This window comes from Carassius auratus, chromosome 40 (assembly GCF_003368295.1).
Source record: "Carassius auratus strain Wakin chromosome 40, ASM336829v1, whole genome shotgun sequence".
Lineage (NCBI taxonomy): Eukaryota > Metazoa > Chordata > Actinopteri > Cypriniformes > Cyprinidae > Carassius > Carassius auratus.
In genome coordinates, this window is record NC_039282.1 from 2530136 (window position 1) to 2552577 (window position 22442).

The 22442-nt window shown below is 45.6% G+C and overlaps 3 protein-coding genes across 3 annotated transcripts; 1 reads left to right on the plus strand and 2 right to left on the minus strand.

The window, feature by feature from the left end:
* The first annotated feature begins 512 nt into the window (after positions 1-512).
* smc4 (structural maintenance of chromosomes 4) lies at positions 513-11954 on the plus strand. Its single transcript, XM_026225950.1, has 24 exons — positions 513-668; positions 1424-1577; positions 2923-3098; positions 3710-3901; positions 4016-4192; positions 4680-4844; positions 5183-5310; positions 5421-5561; positions 5654-5804; positions 5876-6040; positions 6204-6437; positions 6524-6709; positions 6802-6963; positions 7040-7265; positions 8291-8370; positions 8483-8635; positions 8705-8831; positions 8922-9111; positions 9286-9430; positions 10218-10391; positions 10471-10653; positions 10740-10972; positions 11047-11230; positions 11661-11954. The coding sequence occupies exons 2-24, from the start codon at positions 1436-1438 to the stop codon at positions 11817-11819; spliced, it is 3873 nt and encodes a 1290-aa protein (XP_026081735.1). The 5' UTR covers positions 513-668; positions 1424-1435; the 3' UTR covers positions 11820-11954.
* An 89-nt stretch (positions 11955-12043) lies between these two features.
* trim59 (tripartite motif containing 59) lies at positions 12044-14849 on the minus strand. Its single transcript, XM_026225953.1, has 2 exons — positions 14763-14849; positions 12044-13860 (listed from the first exon to the last, which is right to left on the minus strand). Exon 2 carries the CDS (start codon positions 13842-13844, stop codon positions 12669-12671), a length of 1176 nt encoding a protein of 391 aa, XP_026081738.1. The 5' UTR covers positions 13845-13860; positions 14763-14849; the 3' UTR covers positions 12044-12668.
* Positions 14850-20345: 5496 nt separating this feature from the next.
* On the minus strand, positions 20346-22351 carry LOC113058242 (uncharacterized). Its single transcript, XM_026225952.1, has 2 exons — positions 22010-22351; positions 20346-21810 (listed from the first exon to the last, which is right to left on the minus strand). Exons 1-2 carry the CDS (start codon positions 22248-22250, stop codon positions 20585-20587), a joined length of 1467 nt encoding a protein of 488 aa, XP_026081737.1. The 5' UTR covers positions 22251-22351; the 3' UTR covers positions 20346-20584.
* Positions 22352-22442: the final 91 nt, after the last annotated feature.

Sequence of the window (22442 nt, forward strand, 5' to 3'; positions counted from 1 at the left end):
GAGATGTAGTTCATCCAAACCAAAAGCCTTACATCTCGCGAGATGTGTGTGTCTCTCTGTGTTTTTATAACTTATCCATACTATAGATCAGTGGTTTTTATACAGTCTATGGTCTGTGTTTATTTTATCTATCTAATCTCTGATTTTATTTTAAATGGTTTCGAATGTTTTCTAATTTTGATGTATTTCTTACAGACTCGACTTTAAAAAGCTGTCTTTTTATTTTTTTACTTTATTAACAGGTTTATTTGTTTGTCTTTAGCTACTTCATTTATACTGTTTTTCTTAAATACATTGCTTTTAAATTGACTTCAGTCTGCATCTTGTCACTAAAAACAAACAAGCTAAAGCTGCGTCCCAATTGTAGCGCTACACACTATATACTTCCGCACTATGAACACACTACTCGCACTATTACGATTACAACACAGTGCTGCAGTATGCGATTGGAAACTGTCCGGTCACGTGACACGCGCTCCCATCAAGCACCGCGCGGTCACAACGGACTCGGGTTCGTGCGCTCGGTTTACGCGCCATTTACGAGTGAGAGTTCAGATCGGGGAAGCGGTGCGCGCATATTTACCGGTTTTACCCTCTGTTTACTCTAGTTTTACTCTCTTAACGCGCATATATCGGAGGAATATCGACGGAAAACCGCCGAATCGAAGGTAAAGGACGACATTTCAGCGGATCGAGAAGAGTCAGTTTGTGTTAATGAAGAAACGGAATAACCCGGCTTTATTAAACTGACGGCTGATTCGTCTCCAGCACATTTGTTTCTAATAATTACTGAAGTTGATGTATTCCTCTTTCTCTCTGCTTGTGAAGTTTGACGACACTGTTTTATCCGAGCTGGGTTGTGAGTAGTTGCTTTAGTTGAGCTCCGAGTTTAACCCTGTGAGGGCTGAAGAGTGTCTCGGTGCTGGAGCGCTTCACCGCGGCTGAGGAGCTGCAGCTGTCCGCTGTGTGTCTCCTCATGTTAGTCAAGAGCCATTTATTTGTCATTTGCATAGTTAAAACTGGGGAAAACTGGGCATTGAAATGCTTGTGACGAGGCTCAGACATACAGTGGCAATAACAAGACATAAGACATAGACGTACATGGAGAGCATTGATATTTTTGAGTGACTACAGTGCCCATAGACAGAAAGACATGGACGGAGCATTATATACAAATAAGTGGAAGTAACAGGTACAATAAAGGTAATCAGTGTTTAGATTCTGGTGTACATAAGAAGTCCTGAGGTAATATTGTGATTACTGAGGTAGAACGGTGTCTAAAATGTCTTTGTAGAGTGACGTAGAGCTACATGGAGGAAAATAAAAGTGGCAGTTAAAGTAAGTTAAAAGTTAGGGGATTACCAGAGAGTGAAGAGGAGCTCTGAGCCTCATCAGTGTCTGACTCGGGCTGATGTGCTTTCAGGTGCCGTGAATCATGCCTGTGAGAACAGCCAAGAGCTCGACGGCCGCTAGGAGAGCGGCTGAGGCTCGGGATGAGTCCGACGACGAGCAGAGCTCCGCCCGCAGACCCGTGAGCTCCGCCGCCGCAGGGAGCAGCTCTCCGGCCCGCCAGCACGGTGAGAGAACCGGCTCCATCAGCACTGCTTTTACACGGTTTCGCTGTCTTTAGTGAAGTCTGCCAGCTTCCTGCCGATGTAACTTAACATTCACTCAACCTAACAAACAGGAGTGATCTCGGAGTCGAGCTCTAGCTGTGGATTTCTTCTGTCTGTCAGACGAATACAATCAGAGTTATATTAAAACATGTCCTGGCTCTTCTATAATGGCAGTGAATGGGTGTTGATGTTTTGAAATGATTTTTTTTAAGTTGCTTTTATCACATTTCTTAAAGTTGCAATTGTGAGAGGAAAAACTTAGATAAAACCTTTACACACACACACACACACACATATATGTATATAATGGGTGTAATGGTTGAAGTATCTGTATTTCTGTTTTGGGTCATGTTTGGTGTGGAGGGGAGACTCATTATTGCAATCTCATTACATTTCATGTTCTTAAAAGCAATAAAACTCATTGTTAATTTGATCTGACAACAAATAACATTTGTTAAAACAAGTTAAAATACATATTTCAGTTAATATAAATTGCGCCCCATCATTACACCTTTTAATTAATTTATAATTATAATTAATAAAAGTGCTTGTGAAACAGAAACAAGCACATTTATTTCAGTACATTGTTTTCGTAATGTCAAATCCTTTGGAAATAGAGTCTGATCGCTTTAATGCTAGCAGTGAGACTCACACAGAATGAAGCTGAAAGAGCAGGTCAGAGGGTATTGTAAAGTGTCCTAATATTGTGTTGGAGTCCCCTATGACAGGTTTAAATGCATCGGAGGTCAGAAAACATTGTCATTTTAATATTCAAATCATTTGCCAGTGATTTCTAAACGATTCGTTCTAAGCAAGTTCAGAGCAAACCCCGCCCTTCCTCAAGCGTGCTCTGCTCTGATTGGTCAGCTGGCCAGGCCTGCTGTGATTGACACGGAGAGGAGTCACTGAGCCAGTTAGCCAGCACTACCATTGACAAAACACCTTCACATGAAGCAATAATAGAGTGCTCCAGTCTGTTCTTATAATAATGACACAAAATACACACTTACACAAGTGAATCATGCCACAGATAAAGTTCAGCTGCTAAACTGTGATCATTTAAAACTATAATGATGGATACGTTAGCCTCCACACAGTATTCTCATAGTTTTAACAATAACACTGAGAATCTCATCCTGAGTTCAATGAGTGACGGAGGGAGTGTGTGTGTGTCACGTGATCAGCAGTGCTCTGGTCTGAACACAAGTGTATTAGTCCTGTTTGATGGTGTTTCCTGGAGGTTCAGTTGTGTCTTCAGTGTGTTTCTCCTGGTGTCTGATGCTGAAGCGTGTGTGTGTGTGTGTAGATGTGTCTGTGGAGCTGGATGAGCGTGGTCTGGAGGAGATCTTGTCCAGCATCCCTCCTCCTCCTCCTCCCTCCATGAGCTCTGAGCCCGGAGCCCCGCGCCTCATGATCACACACATCCTCAACAGAAACTTCAAGTCCTACGCCGGAGAGCAGATCCTGGGCCCCTTCCACAAGGTATCAGCATCACTTCCTGCTCCAGAGCTCAGTTCTGATGCACGTCAGCAGTGAGAGTACTTCAGATGAGTTATTACTGTACTGTTACACTCAGCTGTGTGCTGTTATAGGCTTTAATACCTTCACTTTACGTAGTTGCAGTTTAGTTAACAAATTGGAAATGTTGCCTTAACAACTAGATGAAAAATGAATTAATGAAAATATATATATATTAATTGCGCCCTCTTGTGGACTGTTGATTTTAAAATAAGAAATAATGCATAATTTTAAAAACTGACGTTTCCTTAGATTTTGGTCAAGATTTAAATTTAGAAAATGTTTGTTTATACGGTTGCTCATAGCCTGTGTACGTCGTTTAATCACTGAACACAGCAGTGAATCTCAGATGAAGACAGAGCCAATGCATTCATGAACTGAAGTGAATCTGCTCCTCATTGAACAGTCCTGTTGGGCTCTTGTGTTTCTAACCGTACAACATGCATTCATTCTCTGAAGATTGTGTCATATCTACAATAAATGTTTCTTGTGTCATTTTGACACCAGTGCAAGAAAACGTACATGAAATGAGTTCCTGTTTGCATGACGTTGTGTCTGAACTGTTCTCTCATCAGCGTTTCTCCTGCATCATCGGTCCTAACGGCAGTGGCAAGTCCAACGTGATCGACTCCATGCTGTTTGTGTTTGGATACAGAGCTCAGAAGATCCGCTCCAAGAAGCTGTCGGTTCTGATCCACAGTTCTGACGCTCATCCAGACATCCAGAGCTGCTCTGTGGAGGTGCACTTCCAGAAGATCATCGACAAGGTGCGTGGAGCTGTACTGTGCTGACTCTGTGTTTACTAACACACTGTGTTGTTGTTGGATGAGAGTGCACCTGTGCCTGATGTCCAGTGCTGAAGTGTGTCCTCTTGTGTTCAGGAAGGAGACGACTACGAGGTCATTCCCAACAGCTCTTTCTTCGTGTCCAGAACGGCTGCCAAAGATAATTCCTCCTCCTATCACATCAATGGCAAGAAAGCCACCTTCAAAGACGTGGGCACCCTGCTGCGGAGCCACGGCATCGACCTGGACCACAACCGCTTCCTCATCCTGCAGGTACTGCTCTGTCTCTGCTTCATCACTGCTGGGGAACTCAGTCCTCCTCAGACCTCTACAGCAGCACGTCATGCTTTTCATCAGGAGGCACGGTGCAAACCATCACCTGCTGCTCTAGAGTTTTCAGGGACTCGCAAATTCAGACCTGACAGTAGCACACAGTTCATAAACAGCATCTGTCCATTCTGCCTTCCTCACTTTAGCAGCACGTAGATATTGGTGTGTAAAGTCAAGGCCAGCCCAATATTGTGTGTGCTGCTGGAGCGAGGCAGGAGCCAGCCTCCTTCACTTCTTCATCAGTGTTCACTGAGAGCTGCTGTTGTGTCTTCAGCGGCTGATCTCACACTTCCTGTAACGCTGGGAAGCTCTACTCTTTCTCTGCCAGTGTTGTTGTGCTTTATATACAGGAGAGGTTGTCCTGTAGTGACTGCTGGACGTCTCAGTTCTCAGTAATGATTGTGTGTAAGTGATGTGGTGTCGTCCTCAGGGCGAGGTGGAGCAGATAGCCATGATGAAGCCCAGAGGACAGACGGAGCACGATGAGGGCATGCTGGAGTACCTGGAGGACATCATCGGCTCCTGCCGTCTCAAAGAGCCCATCAGTGTCCTGTGCCGTCGAGTGGAGCTGCTGAACGAGCAGCGCGGAGAGAAGGTACAGCACAGACATCAGCTGACATCTTACACCACTTCACCCTTTCACCTCTGCTCCAACAACAACAGAGTAACACTCGCAGAATCACTAGACAGCGTCCCAGGCCTGCGGTGTCGGTCAGTCCGGCTTCTTGAATAGTGATAAGAGTCCTTCCTTGATGCCTGTTGGGCTGAAACGATCACAGTTCATCATTCACACGTTAAATTCATTCTGAGGACATCCCTGCATCACTCTCCGTTTTAGACCAGCAGTGTTAAGTGTTAAGTTCACACAGCATGTGGACGTCTTGACTCTGTGGTGAAGTGTGTCCAGTGTAGTAACTGTGTGTGTGTGTGCAGCTGAATCGAGTGAAGCTGGTGGAGAAGGAGAAGAGCGCTCTGGAGGGAGAGAAGAATAAAGCCGTGGAGTTCCTCACCTTAGAGAACGACATCTTCAAGAAGAGGAACCTGCTCTGTCAGTTCTACGTGTAAGACACACACACTCCTGTGAACATCTCTGAGTTACTGATTTCACACTGTGTGCAGTGAAGGCCCTGTGCTGTTGCTCCATCACCGATGTTGAGTTGTGTTCCTGCAGGCATGACCTACAGAAGCGTGTGTCGGCCAGAGAAGCTGAGAAACAGCAGATTCAGGAGGACACAAAGGAGCTGAGTGACAAAAGCAGCCAGCTGACAGAAGAAATGAAGAGCAAGAACGAGGAGCTGAAGGGAGTGGAGAAGTGAGTGCTTAGATCCCTCTCAAAGCTTGAGTCAGGCTTCTGCTGCTGGGACAGTCCTGTGTGATCGTGGTGTGCTTGTCTTTCCTCTGAAGGAAACTGAGCAAGCTGACCAAGTTCATAGAGAGCCAGAAGGAGAAGTTCACCCAGCTGGACCTGCAGGACGTGGAGGTGCGGGAGAAGCTCAAACACACCAAGAGCAAGGCCAAGAAACAGCAGAAGCAGCTCCAGAAGGAGCAGGAGAAGGTGAGTGTCCCGTCAGCTGGTCTCTCTGCAGCGGAGGCTGGACTCTGAGATCTGGTGTGTGTTGTGTGCAGCTGGAGGAGCTGAGAGGTGTTCCTGCCAGCAGTCAGAAGATCATCACTGACACGTCTGCTCAGAAGGAGCAGCTGGAGAAGAAGAAGCTGCAGGAGGAGCAGAAGCTGGCTCAGGTGATGGAGAGTCTGAAGGAGGAGACCAGCGGCCTGCAGGACGACAAAGAGGTCAGAGAGTCTTTTATTTATGCTTTTGTATCTTATCGGTATATGTTTGTATACAGGTATTTTCCAGTAATCAGATGTGAGTTTCTCTGAGCAGTGCAGTGTTGAGGTGTAGCTCCTGCTCAGTCTTGACTCGTGGTGTGTGTGTGTGTGTGTGTTCCTGCAGAAGAAAGAGCAGGAGCTGCTGGAGCTGAGTAAGACGGTGAACCAGACGCGCTCACGGATGGACGTGGCTCAGTCAGAGCTGGACATCTACCTGAGTCAACACAACACCGCTGTGAGCCAGCTCAACCAGACCAAAGACGCTCTGCAGGAGACGGTGGACACGCTGAGAGAGAGGAGAGCCACCATCACAGACCTCAACACCAGGATACCACAGACTGAGCAGCAGCTCCAGAAGGTGACCGCATACAGAAGAGGAGTGTGATCCTGCTGTGTGTCCTGGAGCTGTGTGTGTCTGACCGTGTGTGTGTGTGTGTGTGGCAGGACGAGGCCGAGCTGCAGCAGATCTCCCAGCAGGACCAGCAGAAGCGGCTGCAGGTGGGAGACATGAGACAGAAGGTGGCTGAGGCCAAGAGCTCTCTGTCCTCCAACCGCAGCCGCAACAAAGTGCTGGACGCCCTCATGCAGCAGAAGCGCTCGGGGAAGATCCCGGGCATCCTGGGTCGTCTGGTGCGTCCCTCACACTCACCCAGCTACAGAGACTCTCTGTGCAGCACACATGCTCACGCCCCTGCGCTCACTCTCCTGCGCTGTCTCCACAGGGGGATCTGGGAGCTATCGATGAGAAATACGACATCGCCATCTCCTCCAGCTGCGGCGCGCTGGATAACATCTTAGTGGACAGCATCGACACGGCGCAGAGGTGCGTCACGTTCCTGAAGAGCCAGAACATCGGTGTGGCCACATTCATCGGTCTGGACAAGGTGAGTGCAGGAGCTCCTGAGGAGACTCGTCTGGTCCCGTGTGTCCAGTGCTGACGCTCTCTGTGCTGTCGGTCAGATGAACGTGTGGCAGCAGAGCATGGCCTCCATCTCCACTCCGGAGAACATCCCTCGTCTGTTTGACATGGTGCGTGTGAAGGACGAGAGCGTGCGGCCCGCCTTCTACTTCGCTCTCAGGGACACGCTGGTGGCTGGAGACCTGGAGCAGGCCACACGGGTGGCGTTTCAGAAGGACAAGCGCTGGAGGGTGGTCACGCTGCAGGGGCAGATCATCGAGCAGGCCGGTACGTCTTAGTTCCTGATCAATTCACTTCTCATGTCTCTGGGTTCACCATCAGTAAGAGACAGTTGTGGTTCCAACAAACCGGTTGCCGAGCAACACAGAAGTAAACAAAGCTGTATAGACCAACGCTACTTTTGCGTCATCGAATGTTAACGCCCCTTTTTGGGGGAAAACAAACGGATTCCCCTGATACAGAACTCGCTCTAATTTCTTGATAGCAAAAATGGCAGAAACATACACACTCTCTGTGCCGGCCGAGGACCGTGAGAGGTATTTAATGAAGCTACTGGATACAGTGTTTACAGAGGTTTCCCTTTGAAAGGGTTGAAAACTGGATTAATCACCCCACGCAGTGGCCAAATATGGACATCTAACGTTACCATTATCTCGTGGAATCACCAAGAAGCCTACTTTTGTCATTAACACACTCACAGTATGATAAACTAGACGATGAGACCACGTCAAGAGGACTCTGTGGTTTACTTGGATCATATTTCACTTGATTTAAGCCATTGACAGATTTGTTGTAGTTAGAAATACGAAGCTGCTAGCAGCTACGTGATTAACGTTAGCTCTCATTAGGCACGCTCCCTTGGCTGTTAACTGATTTAAAGTTTGAAATATTCGCAGGCTAGGACTAAACAATATAACTATTATACAATATCTGTGTGTAATTGTGTCTGACAGGCCTGTACACATCAGAAACAATGAAAAACAAAAGGTCCCTGGAGCGAGTTCTGTATCAGGAAATCCGTTTGTTTTCCCCCAAAAAGGGGCGTTAACCTTCGATGACGCCAAAGTAGCGTTGGTCTATGTTACTTTGTAATTTACAACAGCTTTGAACACGTCTCAGCCAATCAGAGTCAAGCAAGCAGTCAGCTCTGGAGATGAAGCAAACACACAGGCACTAGATGCAGATTCACATTCACTTCTTCAAAAACAGCAGTGTTGTGACATTACTCTGACTGGATTCAGCTGCAGTGAGAGATCATGAGGCTGTACTGTGTTTGTGTGGATGACCCGCAGGTACCATGACTGGAGGAGGAGGACGAGTGATGAAGGGCAGGATGGGCTCCTCGGTCTGCGCTGATGTCACTCAGGAGCAGGTCAGGTCACATGATCACTTCAGAGGAGCACAGCAGACGCTGCCTGCACACAAGCACTGTTAAAACTCTTACTATGTGCAATTTAATCTTTTTTGTGTGTGATTGTGTGCAGCTGGATAAGATGGAGCGTGATCTGAACCGAGAGCTGACACAGTTGCAGGACTGGCAGCAGAGGAAACACCAGCTGGAGGAGAAGCTGCTCAGAGCCAGACGAGAGCTCAGAGACATGAAGAACACACTGGAGAAGTACACCGCCAGCATCCAGGTGTGTGTGTGTGAGAGAGAGAGTGTGTGAGTGTGTGAGCCTGCTGTTAACTGTGTGTGTGTGTTCCAGAGCCTGGCCGAGCAGGAGCTTCATCTCAAGGCTCAGATCAAAGACCTGGAGGCCAAGGTCATCTCTGCTGCTCCTGATAAAGCCAAGCAGAAGCAGATGGAGAAGAGCCTGGAGCTCTACAGGAAAGGTCTGTTTCTCCATCTGCTTCACAGTCTCATGTGTGGGCCGGTCGATCGGGCGGCTCTTGATGTAGTAATGGTGTGTGTTTCTCGTCAAGACTTTGAGGCAGCGTCCACTAAAGCAGGAAAGGTGGAGGCAGAGGTGAAGAGGCTGCACACGCTCATCGTGGACATCAACAGCCATAAGCTGAAGAACCAGCAGGACAAACTGGACCAGATCAACTCTCAGCTGGACGAGTGCTCCTCAGCCATCACCAAAGCCCAGGTGGCCATCAAGACTGCTGGACGGTCAGTGACCACAAACACTCACACTCTCAGTGTTCTAGACCGCTCGAGTCACGGCTACACCGAGCTGGGTGTAGACCCTCAGATAGATGAGGGAGATGACAAGAGCTCTTCCACCTTTATTTGACTTGTTCTGAAAACGGTTTGTGAAGTGTGTGTCGTCCTCTGATGTGTTAGTAACCTGAAGAAGTCTGAGGACGGCGTGTGTCAGCTGGAGAAGGAGCTGGCAGAGAATGAGAAGCTGACGGAGGAGCTGACGGAGCAGCTGAAGAAGCTGGAGGAGGCGGCAGGAGAGATCATGCAGACGTACCAGCAGGCCGAGGTGTGTGTGTGTGTGTGTGTGTGTGTCAGACGCCGCTGCACACACTGACTCTCTCTCTCTCTCTCTCTCTCTGTCTCTGTGTGTGTGTGTGTGTGTGTGTGTGTGTGTGTGTGTGTGTGTGTGTCAGCCGCCACTGCACACACTGACTCTCTCTCTCTCTGTCTGTGTGTGTGTGTGTGTGTGTGTGTGTGTGTGTGTGTGTGTGTGTGTCAGCCGCCACTGCACACACTGACTCTCTCTGTCTCTGTGTGTGTGTGTGTGTGTGTGTGTGTGTGTGTGTGTGTGTGTGTGTGTGTGTCAGCCGCCGCTGCACACACTGACTCTCTCTCTCTCTGTCTCTGTGTGTGTGTGTGTGTGTGTGTGTGTGTCAGCCGCCGCTGCAGACACTGACTCTCTCTCTCTCTCTCTCTCTCTCTCTCTGTCTCTGTGTGTGTGTGTGTGTGTGTGTGTGTGTGTGTGTGTGTCAGCCGCCACTGCACACACTGACTCTCTCTCTCTCTGTCTCTGTGTGTGTGTGTGTGTGTGTGTGTGTGTCAGCCGCCGCTGCACACACTGACTCTCTCTCTCTCTGTCTCTGTGTGTGTGTGTGTGTGTCAGCCGCCACTGCACACACTGACTCTCTCTCTCTCTGTCTCTGTGTGTGTGTGTGTGTGTGTGTGTGTGTGTGTGTGTGTGTGTGTGTCAGCCGCCGCTGCACACACTGACTCTCTCTCTCTCTGTCTCTGTGTGTGTGTGTGTGTGTCAGCCGCCGCTGCACACACTGACCTGACTCTCTGTCTCTGTGCAGGAGGCTCTGCCCGAGCTCCAGGAGCAGCAGCGAGGAGTGCTGCAGCAGATCAAGGCTCTACAGGAGCAGGAGCACGTGCTGCAGAAGGAGTCTCTGAGCGTGCGGCTGAAGGTGGAGCACATCGACACCGCCATCACTGAGTGCCACAGCAAGATCAAACACTGGGAGAAAGAGGTACTGAGCATCCTGTGCTGATGTGTTTGAGTGCTCCCGGTCTTCTGTCTGCGCTCACGGTCAGTCCTGTGTGTTTTAGGCCAGCAGGCTCTCTCTGCACCCCATCGATGGAGCTCCAGAAGAAGAGCTGCCTGCACTGAGCCCAGAGCAGCTGGAAGACATCTCCAATCCAGACGTCATCAAGAACCAGATCGCTCTGCTGGAGGACCGCTGCTCCAACATGAAGCCCAACCTGGGAGCCATCGCTGAGTTCAAGAAGAAGGTGCCTGAGATCCACCGCTGCGGTCCGCTGGTGATGACGGGGTCAGCCGGCTGACTGTGTGTGTGTGTGTGTGTGTGTGTGTGCAGGAGGAGCTGTATCTGCAGCGGGTGGCCGAGCTCGATGACATCACCACACAGAGAGACTCCTTCAAGAGAGGCTGTGAGGACCTGCGCAAGCAGAGGCTGCACGAGTTCATGGCTGGATTCAACATCATCACCAACAAGCTGAAGGAGAACTACCAGATGCTGACGCTAGGAGGAGACGCCGAGCTGGAGCTGGTGGACAGTCTGGACCCCTTCTCCGAGGGCATCATGTTCAGGTGTGTGTGTGTGTGTGTGATTGATCACTGTGTAAGGTGCAGCACAGCAGTACGAGTGTGTTGTGTGTCTCCAGTGTGCGTCCTCCGAAGAAGAGCTGGAAGAAGATCTATAACCTGTCTGGAGGAGAGAAGACGCTCAGCTCTCTGGCGCTGGTGTTTGCTCTGCATCACTTCAAGCCCACGCCGCTCTACTTCATGGACGAGATCGACGCTGCCCTCGACTTCAAGAACGTCTCCATCGTGGCCTGCTACATATACGTACGTACGGTCTCCAGACAGCACACGCACAGCACCACTCACAGAAACCTGAACCAGGGAGACTTCACACAGGAAATCTGTCTAACAGTTCAGCTTTACTGAACAATACTGTGCTTTACACACGTCTGTGACAGTCAAGCACACACAGAACAAAAAAAACAGTCTTGTAAACGTGATCTTTACATTTCACATCTCCACTGTACATCTATTTACACACGGTTAATCCGTTACCTTTAAAGAGCTTTGTTTGGATTAACTCCGTCCGTCCCTACATGAACCCAGACAGAACTGAAGTCAGTGTAGTCCTGAAATGAACACACAGTTATATGAGATGAACGAGGTGTGTGTCTTGTAACAGACTGATTGTTAAAGATGCTGGTTAAGACGTTCAGTTAGACAGTGCTATGCTAATTCAGACATGTTTCTGCAGGAGCAAACCAAGAACGCTCAGTTCATCATCATCTCCCTGAGGAACAACATGTTTGAGATGGCTGACCGTCTGATCGGCATCTACAAGACACACAACACCACCAAGAACGTGGCCATCAACCCCAAGAGCATCGTGCTGCGGGAGATCCCCACGGCCTGAGCATCTCCTGATGGGCTGTGTGCCTCAGTCACTCCTGGGCTTTTATCAGATGAGTTTTATACTACACACAAACTATGACATGGAACAGTATCATGTGCAGATGAATGTTTTAAATAAACATTAAATGTGGCGTTGTGAGTTTTGTGATTCTTGAGTCTAAACCACAACACGATCAGCTCTCGATGATGTTTCACCTCACGTCTGAAGGAAGCATCAGTCCGGAAGAGTTTCTGAGAGCTTTATTCATCAGGAATGAGTTACTCTGAAAGAGCTACAGATGCTCAGCATTAAGCTCTAATACAGTAAGTGCAGTGCAAATATAATGTGTGTTTAGCAACAGGGTTTTAGTAGTAATCATTTGTAGTAGTACAAAAGAGTAGAAAATTTGAAAAGTACATAATATAAAGCTCAGTAAAGATAAAGGTAGGTCCCTAATGTGTTGACATCTCATGTAGTCCGTGTGGTCCCAGTATCTACAGGCATGACCTACTCAAAAGTATGTGATTTCAGGCCTCAGTGCCGTCTGTGGGAAGAGGGCATCATGGGTAATGTAGTTTCCTTGTACTGCAGTTACACACTTGCTCATTATTATTAACAGGCTGTTTTATAAACCATGATATATAATAAGTGTTCTTGTGAAGTCACTGGTTCTCTGAACCGCTGTCGAGGATCTAAAGCCAGCTGTGCTGGATCTGACCAGGACTGCATCACAAAGCTTCAGGGCGGAGGTTTTCAAACACGCTGTCCCTGTCCAGTGATGTTATTGATGGTTTGATGCTCAAAGCTTTACAGCATCCGGCGTGTGTTTGAACCAAGGCTGAACATGTGCATCTTCCTGAGCGTGTAGCACTAGTGCAGTGTTTTGAGAAAGCTGAGCAGATGCTGATAGATGTCTTCTCCTACACTGGAGGTAAAGGTGCTGATGCTCTGCAGCAGACAGAAGAGGGCTGTCCCCATCTGATGCAGCATCTGTGTGAGCTCGGAGAGCGCTGGAGGTGCTCCACACACTGACACCACACACAGAGCTGTGAGGAGAAGCGTGATGATGATGATGAGGAGCGCCGGAGCTGGAGGACCTCGCCGGGGACCTGCTCCTTCAGCAGAGCTCCAGCTGATGTCTGGAACAGGAGCGTCTCTCAGAGCCGTGATGGTCAGGTCACTCCAGTGCTCCTGGAGGAAGCTCTCCACTCGAGGAGCCAGGTGCATGCTGGGTATCTCCGGCAGCGGCGTCTGCATCACAGCGTTCACTCGCTCACTCAGCTGATGCACCTGCTCCAGATACTCCAGCGGACACTCCTCACTCTCCACGCTGGAGCTGAGGGACAGCAGCTGTGTGTGCTCCTCCTGCATGTCCTTCAGCTGCTGCACGAGCGGATCGTAAGCCCTGTCCAGCAGCTCGGCCGCCCGCTCCACCGCCTGCATGCACTGCTGCTCCTTCTGGGCCAGGATGAGGTCAAGACTCTGGAAGAAGCGTGACACGGCCTGGCGCTCGCTCTGCAGCAGTGCTCGGCTGCGCTCCCTCTCCTGAGCCAGGCGTTCGGCCCGACCGCGCACCTCGTCCCAGCGCTGGCCCTCCAGACGCTCCGTCAGCCGGCCCCGGGCCCCGCGCTCCTTCAGGACGGCCGTCTGCAGGTCGTCGATGGCGTGGCCCTGGTGCTGGCCGGTGGTCAGACAGAAGCCGCAGATCAGCTGGCGGTCCTGGACGCAGTAGACGTTGAGCGGCTGGCGCGGGTGCTCGGGGCAGGTCGGGGGCCGGCGGTCGCGCTGGTACTTCTCCACGATGGCCCGCAGGCAGACGTTCAGCGGCAGCGCGTCCACACCGTTGGAGGGCAGCTCCACCACGCTGCGGCAGCTGGGACACTTGAGCGGCAGACGCAGGGGACGCCAGACGGAGGCGCTGACGGAGGCCTGCAGCACCTGCTCCAGACAGATCCTGCAGAAGGTGTGTGAGCAGGGCAGCACCCGCGGGTCCGAGAACAGAGAGTAACACACCGAACACGTCAGGTCCTCCTCCAGCTCCTCCATCACACCGCCGTGCTCCCTGCAGACACAGCCAGCGACAAATGATCAGCACATTTGGGTTGAATCAATGAAGTAGCATTAGATTGATGAAAATGAGGATCTAGTCCACCCAAACATGAACATTTGGTCATCATTTACTCATCCTCATGTTGATCCAAACCTGTACCAGTTTCTTTCAGCTGCTGAAGACGATAGGAGATATTCTGGAGAATGCTGGGAACCAAACAGTAGCCTTTTACTCTCACAGTAAGGACCAAAATACTAGGAAGTCAACAGAAGAAAGCACTCAAATACAGGTTTGGGATGAGGTGAAGGAGGGGGAATGATAAACTGTTGAACGTGTCTTTCAGTGCAGATTGTTTTATTCCGCTCACAGACCTTAAATCTTGTATTAATATAAAGCATAACTTTGTTTTAAGACCTTTTCATCCAGACTGAAGTCTGATTGGAGGTGTGGTATATAGTGTTAGTCAAAAGAAGTGTCCTGAATAGACTTCCTACAGTTACCCCAATGTGACAACTTGCCCCGGGCTCTAAAACCTTTTAATATAATTTATCATTTTAATATCAATACAAGCTAAATATAAATACAGAAATGTATAAAAACTCGCTGTTTCAATTAATTTAATGCATAGTGTATATATATATATATATATGTGTGTGTGTGTGTGTGTGTGTGTGTGTGTGTGTGTGTGTGTGTGTGTGTGTGTGTGTGTGTGTGTGTGTGTGTAATAATTTATTGACGTATTGAGTAAGGCGACATCACCGAAACAGAAAAACTCCCAGAAGTTCCTCAAACATCATCAACATGCTCATTACCAAGAGAACATAACTACACGAGTAAACATTAAGAACTGATTAGTACTCGGAAGATGTAGAAACATGTTAAAGTGCATTAAAGGCAGAAGAAAGAGCTCTGACCGTCAGAAGAAGTGCGAGTCCAGCGGAATGACAACACAACCTGCGCATGCGCGCACTCACTGCTGTCCACCAATCACAGCTCTGGATTCAACACCACAACTGTTGCGCCTTAAGAGGAGGAATGTGATTGGTGGAAAGTTGATGTTGAACCCCGCAGGTCCGTTATAACTGTGTGTGTGTGTGAAACGGGAATATTTGGGAAGAAAGTTCTGTTCGTTCACTGACTGCCAGTCACTTTCTCTCCACAGCACAAGATGCTGCCCATAACATTACAGCGTTACAAAGAAACAAATAAAAACAGATTTAATTACACAAATGTGCACTACTGAATCTGTTCAATGCACACATCTTAATGGACTTAAATATAACTTATGTATTTATATGTATTTGTTTAAGAATTTTACCATCATGTCTGGGCCTTTCCTTCTAATATCTCTAAACTTAATTATCACAACTAAAGGATTGAATCATTAGCCTACCTCACGATTTCAGACTACTAAACATACCCTGGTCAATAGTTTCTCAAAACGCAAAGATGATGGAATTCAGATGCATAGGAGGTAAATTATTATTATTATTATTATTATTATTCTACATTCAGTGCTGGCACTAAACTAATCCTTTGTCTTAATGTTCCTAGGATGTTTTCTGCAACCCAGTTTTCCAGCTTATTAAAGAAAATGAGGAAACCAAAGGAGAAAGAAACAGACCTGTACCCTGAACTGATCCAGGGCCAGCTGCAGCATCACTATCATTTAGGGATATTTAATACAGGATATTCCTAGCAATACATTTAAACAGAATGACAAAATAAATAAACAGAGATGCAAGTATAGCCAGTTAATAGATGAGGAGCTAATGACAACGCATTGTGTTTGAAGTGTTTTGAGCTGGATGTGGAGTGTGGGTGCAGAAAGTATTCCCATTGTCTTGTTTTATTTGAAGAGGAAATTCATTCTCTGATTCTTCCTAGCTGTTTTGTTAGATGTGTTAATGAAAGTCAATATATGTTTTAAAAGTTAGCTAATCAGTATTCTGAAGTGCAAGTCTAATCCGATCAAGTGAGAAACTGTTCACTTTGTTTGTGAAGTGAGCATCAGGGTGAATTAGTGGTCGACCGGTGTGTGTTTCTGACAGCCGATACCAAAATCTTGGAAAGCGGGAGGGCTGATAGCCAATATAAGGCCGATATGATTTGTACAATTATTATTTGAAAAATGACAAATATCGGCCGATATATCATAAATTAGTGTAAATAACTAATCAGTAAAAAGGCCTGTGACATCCTGGTGGCAGAGACTGAGCAGTCTCATAGACCTGAGGACAGAAATCACATTAGCTTCATCTTCTGTTGACATCAGATGAGCCACTGATCTTCTGCGCTGGGGGTAAGGAGCACAGGTGTACTGACTCGCTGAATAGAAACAGTATCAGCACCCTGATCACTCTCAAGCAACAGAAGGAGCCCAACAGGGCCATGTGCATTTCCCTGTGTATCCCATTGAGGGAAATCTTGTGTGGCAATTTGAGTTGAACAAAAATAACCTTTTGTACAAAGAGACAACCAAAGGCATGACAGAGGAGTACACTCATTGTAGGCAGGATTCAAACCTGAGAGCTCGTCTCTCAAAGAAGCTCTTAGCGGTATTTCACGTAAACACGCAGAGCATGAAAAACATGCTTTATGTGCCTAAACAGGGATCTGAACCCTGGACCCTCAGATCTAAAGGCTGGTGTTCTACTAAAGCCCCTTTCACACTGCACACTGGTCCTGGAAAATAAACGTTACCGGAAAATTCTCAGGTCTCCTTCTGTGTGAACGCAAACCAGAAGTCATTAAAGACTGGAAAAAGTGCTCTGACCATCAGAAGTAGTGTGTTACATTGATTCATCTCATGAGTCTAAGGTTTTTAACCAGTCAGTTCTCTTTCCAGCTCAGACTGCATTGGTTAACTCAAACCTGAAGACAGATATTGTCAGATAAGAGCTGAGGCCAAAAGTTGGGCCAACTTAAAATGAAGGCAACAAACTTCAGCAGATTTTTGAGTTTGCTCAACTTAAAGGTCCGTTAGTTGTACAAACTTTTGTGCATGTTTAATCAACATAATATATTAAGTTAAGTGAACTTTTAGTTAAACTTTCAATTTTGTGTTTAGTTGACTTAAAATTTTAAGTTGGCCCAACTTATGATTGAGGCTACCAGCTTCAACAGATTTTTGAGTTTACTCAACTTAAAGGTCAATTAGTTGTTTACAAAACCTGATATTTGAAGTTGCTTTAAAAAAAAAAAAAAGTTGAAAAAACTTCAAAAAGGTTTTTGAGCTCTCAACTTTTTTTTTTTTTGGTTTTTACAGTGCAGCTTCAGAACTTTAGGTTTTACTCAAGCAGTTTAAAGTTCAGCACAAAACTGCCAATCCAATATGAGGGAATTAATTTGTTTAATGCTACTCAGTACAACATTGGTCTTCAAAAAAATCTTTAAATGGACAGAATCACAATTTTTTATTTCATCAATATGATTTTTTTTTGTCACAAACCAAATCAAGTCATTTCATTCGCAATAAAATTAATTACAATAGAAAGTTTTTTTCAAGTTAAGAGCTTATTTGTCACATTTGTGTTGCAAAATTAAAAACTTCTACACAGTTTTTATTTGATGCTTTCCCAATTAAATTAACTATCACAAAATTCAAGTCCAAAATAATGTGCAAAAATAACAACGGGTCCAGTCAAACATGTATTGGCTTCCATATCTGTCCTTCATATCTATCACAAGCAATATAAAATTAACTGCAATGGTGATAAAAGTGTGTGCATAACAACAGTTTGTGGCTCGCTGTCTTTTGGTTCTGCATTTTGAATAATGATATTTGCTTTAAAGTCTGTAATGGAAAAGCTGCAATGATTTTGACTTCTGTGACCACTGGATGATGAAATCAGATGTGTTTCAAAAACCACACTGGCTAAAAGGGCACCTTAAAGTTTCATGATTTAAAAAAAATGGCTCCCTATATGTTTTGAGTAATAGGGTGTTTTACAAATTTCCTTAAAGTCACACAATTCCATCATTCAATGTTAAGTGACTCTCACGTGAAGATAAGCACTTGTGTAATCTTAAAAGGTAAGACGTCAACCAGTGGTTTTAAAGGAGCAGGTGCAATCTGTGTAGAGGCAGGGTAGTTGGCAGTCTCTTCCCTGGTAGTGGCACAACTGGGCATGTTTCAAAAGGACCTCCTGGGCAGGGTGTTCAAATCTGCATATCTTGCACTGCATCAACCTAATAAAATAAAAAAACCACACAAAATAAGGTTAGAACTAATTATTCTGGCAACAACATACGATTTTATTTTATTTTTACCACCAGGGATACATTAATTAATTGCTGGAGAACAATATAAAATAACAACTTAAAGGGATAGTTCACCCAAAAATCATAGTTATGTTAATAACTCACACTCATTTCGTTCCAAACTAGTAAGACCTCCATTTATCTTCAGAACACAGTTTAAGATATTTTAGATTTAGATTCCATGTGACATCAGAGGGTCAGTTAGAATATTTTGAAGCATCGAAAATACATTTTGGTCCAAACATAACAAAAACTATGACTTTATTCAGCATTGTCTTCTATTCTGTGTCTGTTATGAGAGAATTCAAAACAAAGGAGTTTGTGATATCCGGTTCGCGAACAAATCATTCGATGTAACCAGATCTTTTTGAACCAGTTCACCAAATCGAACTGAATCGTTTTAAACGGTTCGCGTCTCCAATACTCCAATCTCATTAATCCACAAATAACTTAAGCTGTTAACTTGTTTATGTGGCTGACACTCTCTCTGAGTTTCACACATTTTGAACAAACACATTTCAACTCTTATGATAAATATTATATAAAGAACAGCACCTACCGGAGAGATTAATTTACACTGTCAGGCAGAAAAAATAGGCGACGTCTGACCTGAGGCAACAATAAGCCCAGGCGGGAAAATTTAACTGACTAACTTGCCGCCACCTATGTTGTACAAAAGCGCATATTGTGAATAAACTTCATTTAAATCATATCGTGAATTGATACACATAGCTACACTTACCAGAGCGGAATGAGGGAATATCACAATAAAGGAATAAACAGAGGCCGCTTGTGACTCGAAAATGAAACAGGAGAAAATAAAATGGAGTTGTTTAAAAAAGCATTCGAACTGCGCATGCTCATCAGCCTTTGTTGGCAATACTAATAACCAACTTAAAGTTGTTGTCCTAACTTGAAATATTAATTTGGTGTAACAAATTGATCTAAATTCCTATTCAACTTACATTTCTGTGTTATCTCAACTTTTTTAATGTTAAATTGTTGAATTAACTTTAAAAACTGAGTTTGCAAAACAAAATGTAAGTTGGATTTTTTTACAGTGTGGGCTAATCATAAGCCCCTTTCACACTGCCATTCCGGCAAATACAGGGGTAAAGTGTTCCTGCAATTGTTCCCTGGTCGCTAGATTTGGCACTTTCACACTGCCAGTGATGACCCGGTATATGTGCGTGCTTTCACACACAACCCTTGAAGATCCCGTAATGACACGTGACATCAGCGCGTGACGTGTAATGTACGAGTCGACAACGCTTGGCACGTTATACTTTAACTGAAGCAAGCAAACGATCTCTGCGTCAGCGCGGAAAGTGAGGAACTAACTGATCTCTGCTTTATTACAGTTTGCACATATGTTTTCGTCACGAATGTTGATCTTCCTTCAAAACAGCCGGTAAAAGAGTCGCGCGATAACGCTTCATCACTTCGACACGGAATTAGATCTGGCTTTTGTTCACACAGCGCTCGTTCCGGATCGATTACCGCAATGTTACTAGGTCCCCGACCCGGGTTCGATTCGGTAATCAATTCCGGGACGTGTGTTGCTTTCACACAGAAGGCGACCAGGCAATGTTACGGGAATATTGCGGGTCCGACGTGCAGTGTGAAAGGGGCTATAGACTGAAGACCCAGATAAACAATGAATTCATCTGTTCTGTTTATTATAGCATTATAGTCTTGTATTGTTTGTAGAGTGATCAACGTTTGCTTAAGTAGTTAGGGAAATAACACGTAACATTTATACTTTGCTAAAAATGAATGTAATGACTTTGTGCATTTGTAATGTCTTGAATTAATTAGCATTAATAATTGTCTATTTACTTTTTTTTCCACTTATTGCATTATTTATGTTCTTGATAATTAAAGCTTATACTATTACATGTAACACCGGTTGTATTTGCACAAGTTACACTGAAACTCTAACTTTAATTGTTTTTCCATTTAACTTTAACTTCTCGCATTATCTGTTCTTGATACTTGAAGGTTAAGACTGTTGTTACACGTTACTCCTTTTGTGTTAGCTCTACAAGTGCACTGAACGTATAAATTAAATAATTTTTTTCTATTACATTTTTTACTCATTGCCTTACATGTGGTCTTGATACTTGTTTACCTAATTATCTTTTGTTTTACACTGCCTCTTTACCTGTTTTATATGCATTACTGTAACACATTTACTTCTGTGTGTTATGATGCACAAAGCGATACAAAATTGATACATTTTGCTGTTTATTATTGTAACAGGTGGTATTATGCATAACACTAATAATGCAGGAAATGCATGTACATATTTACATGTGTGTGTATACAGTATATACACGTTAATATTTCTTATTTCTACATGCATGTGTATATATATATACACATAGATATACACAGTACACAAATATTGATAAACCCAAACTGATTTTTTTGGATGTGATTAATTGTGATCAAATGATTTGACAGCCATAGTTTATGGTTTCATGACAACGCTGGGGCACATATTAGTCAGGGCACAGCATACGGTCACTATCTTGTCCAGGAACGTCGTGTCTTCACCTTGACATGGGAGTACCATGCTGACGGGTACGATACCATTCAGTATGGTGTACTTTGAGCGTACACATCCAATCACCTTCTCCACATGTTCCCTGAGGTGAGCTATCCGCCGTGTTTCCTCCACATCTTCTGCATCCAGCTGGCTGTGTCCTCTGGTGAATTCAGGTATTTTCACTTCTGCACACACGAGTCCAACACTCTCTCTGATGTCACATCCACGATCTGCCAACACCAAGTCTCCAGGTAAGAGTTTATTAAGAAGGCCACTATTCTCAGTCACATGTTTGTCACTGACATCACCTCCCCACCCTTGGGAGATGAAGGAGATAGAGCCTCGTGGTGTAATGCCAATGAGATACTTTAGGGTGTGCTGGTGTTTGTGGTGGGGAAATGTCGGTGCTCTAGCTTTGAGATTCGATGCTGTTTTAATGCGAATTTCAAAGCAGTCCACAATAACGGCTACTCGATTGCCAAAAGCCTCTACAAACTGATGTGGCATGGTGGCCTGTAAGCAATGTCTCTCCGGCCAGTGCACCAAGGGTTTGAGATGTCTAAACATTGTACCTATGGTCTCTCTGAATGTGGTGGACACAGTCTTTCGATCCACAGAGAAGAGGTACGCGATGTGCTGAATTGGGAGATTCAGCCTGAGGCGCATAAGTGTTGAAAGGAGCATTTGAAAAGGCGAGAGTTTTTGGCCAGTCTGTGGCCGGCAGGGAAGAAGCTGTGTCAGCACACCCATCAGAAGCGCAAGACACGGAAGCCCAGTGTAGTACTTCACCTTTGCATCATCATCTTTAAAAGAATCCTCATCCATTCTCTTCTGGGCGAGCTCTTCCTTCAGTCTCCTGTTCTCCTCCAACAAACGGTTAATTACATCACTCCTGCAGCTACAAAGATGGCATTCCTGCTGTTCTGCAAAGTTGTTATTTGAGCCTGTGTCGTCCATTAGTGAGGCATCATCTGCTGTTGCAGCTACATGAAGTGGTGCAGGATAATCGTGATCCCCTGTGACAGCTCGCAGGCTCCTTGTACTCCGGTTAAACCGCCCTGAGTGCGTTGCTCTCACTTCTTCGTGTCCAAGATGCAACGATGGCACCCAGTCAGGATCAGACTCCAGCATTTCATAGGCTGGTTTGCCTAAAAATAAAAGATACAATTATGTAGTTATTCAGCTTTTATCCAAAGCGACTTATAGTGCATTCAGGCTATCAATTTTTATATATCATGTGTTCCCGGGGAATCGAACCCCCAAACCTTGCGCTTGTTTGCTTGCTAGCGCAGTGCTCTACCAGTTGAGCTACAGGAACACATGTACAGCTACAGGTTTATAACTTACCTTTGTGAAAATGGCGTGAACAGACAAACTTGTGTCGGGAAATATTGTTGAAGGTGATGGTTTCCCTTCCTACAGCCGCTAACCAAGCCATCCGACGCCGCTTTGTTAACTCGGAGACCTGAGATCCAAAGTGCTGTTTCCAGGCGGGAAAGCTGAAAAATCGCACTCCGTTTGAAATTCTTTTTCCATGCCGGTCGTGAGTGCGAGTATGGCAGTTAATTACACAACAAGCTTTCACCATTGTAAAGTATTGTTTAGCTGTACAAAACAAACAAAAAAAAACAATTCACTACAGTACATTCAGCAGCGTCCGTGTCCCCAAGTCCCAGAATGCATTGCGTTGCTGACGTCACGTTCTCAGACTCTATAAGGAATTTTTTTTTTTTTTGCATTAACTGTTGCACTTTATGTCGCTCGTACGAATTAATTTTTG

Bases quoted from the DNA above. Each gene is read 5' to 3' on its own strand.
- smc4 (XM_026225950.1), top strand. From the start codon at position 1,436: ATGCCTGTGAGAACAGCCAAGAGCTCGACGGCCGCTAGGAGAGCGGCT. The intron at 9,431-10,217 runs GTGTGTGTGTGT...GTCTCTGTGCAG, and splicing joins AGACGTACCAGCAGGCCGAG to GAGGCTCTGCCCGAGCTCCA. The intron at 10,392-10,470 runs GTACTGAGCATC...TGTGTGTTTTAG, and splicing joins TCAAACACTGGGAGAAAGAG to GCCAGCAGGCTCTCTCTGCA.
- LOC113058242 (XM_026225952.1), bottom strand. From the start codon at position 22,250: ATGGTGAAAGCTTGTTGTGTAATTAACTGCCATACTCGCACTCACGAC. The intron at 21,811-22,009 runs GTAAGTTATAAA...TTTTATTTTTAG, and splicing joins TTCACGCCATTTTCACAAAG to GCAAACCAGCCTATGAAATG.
- trim59 (XM_026225953.1), bottom strand. From the start codon at position 13,844: ATGGAGGAGCTGGAGGAGGACCTGACGTGTTCGGTGTGTTACTCTCTG.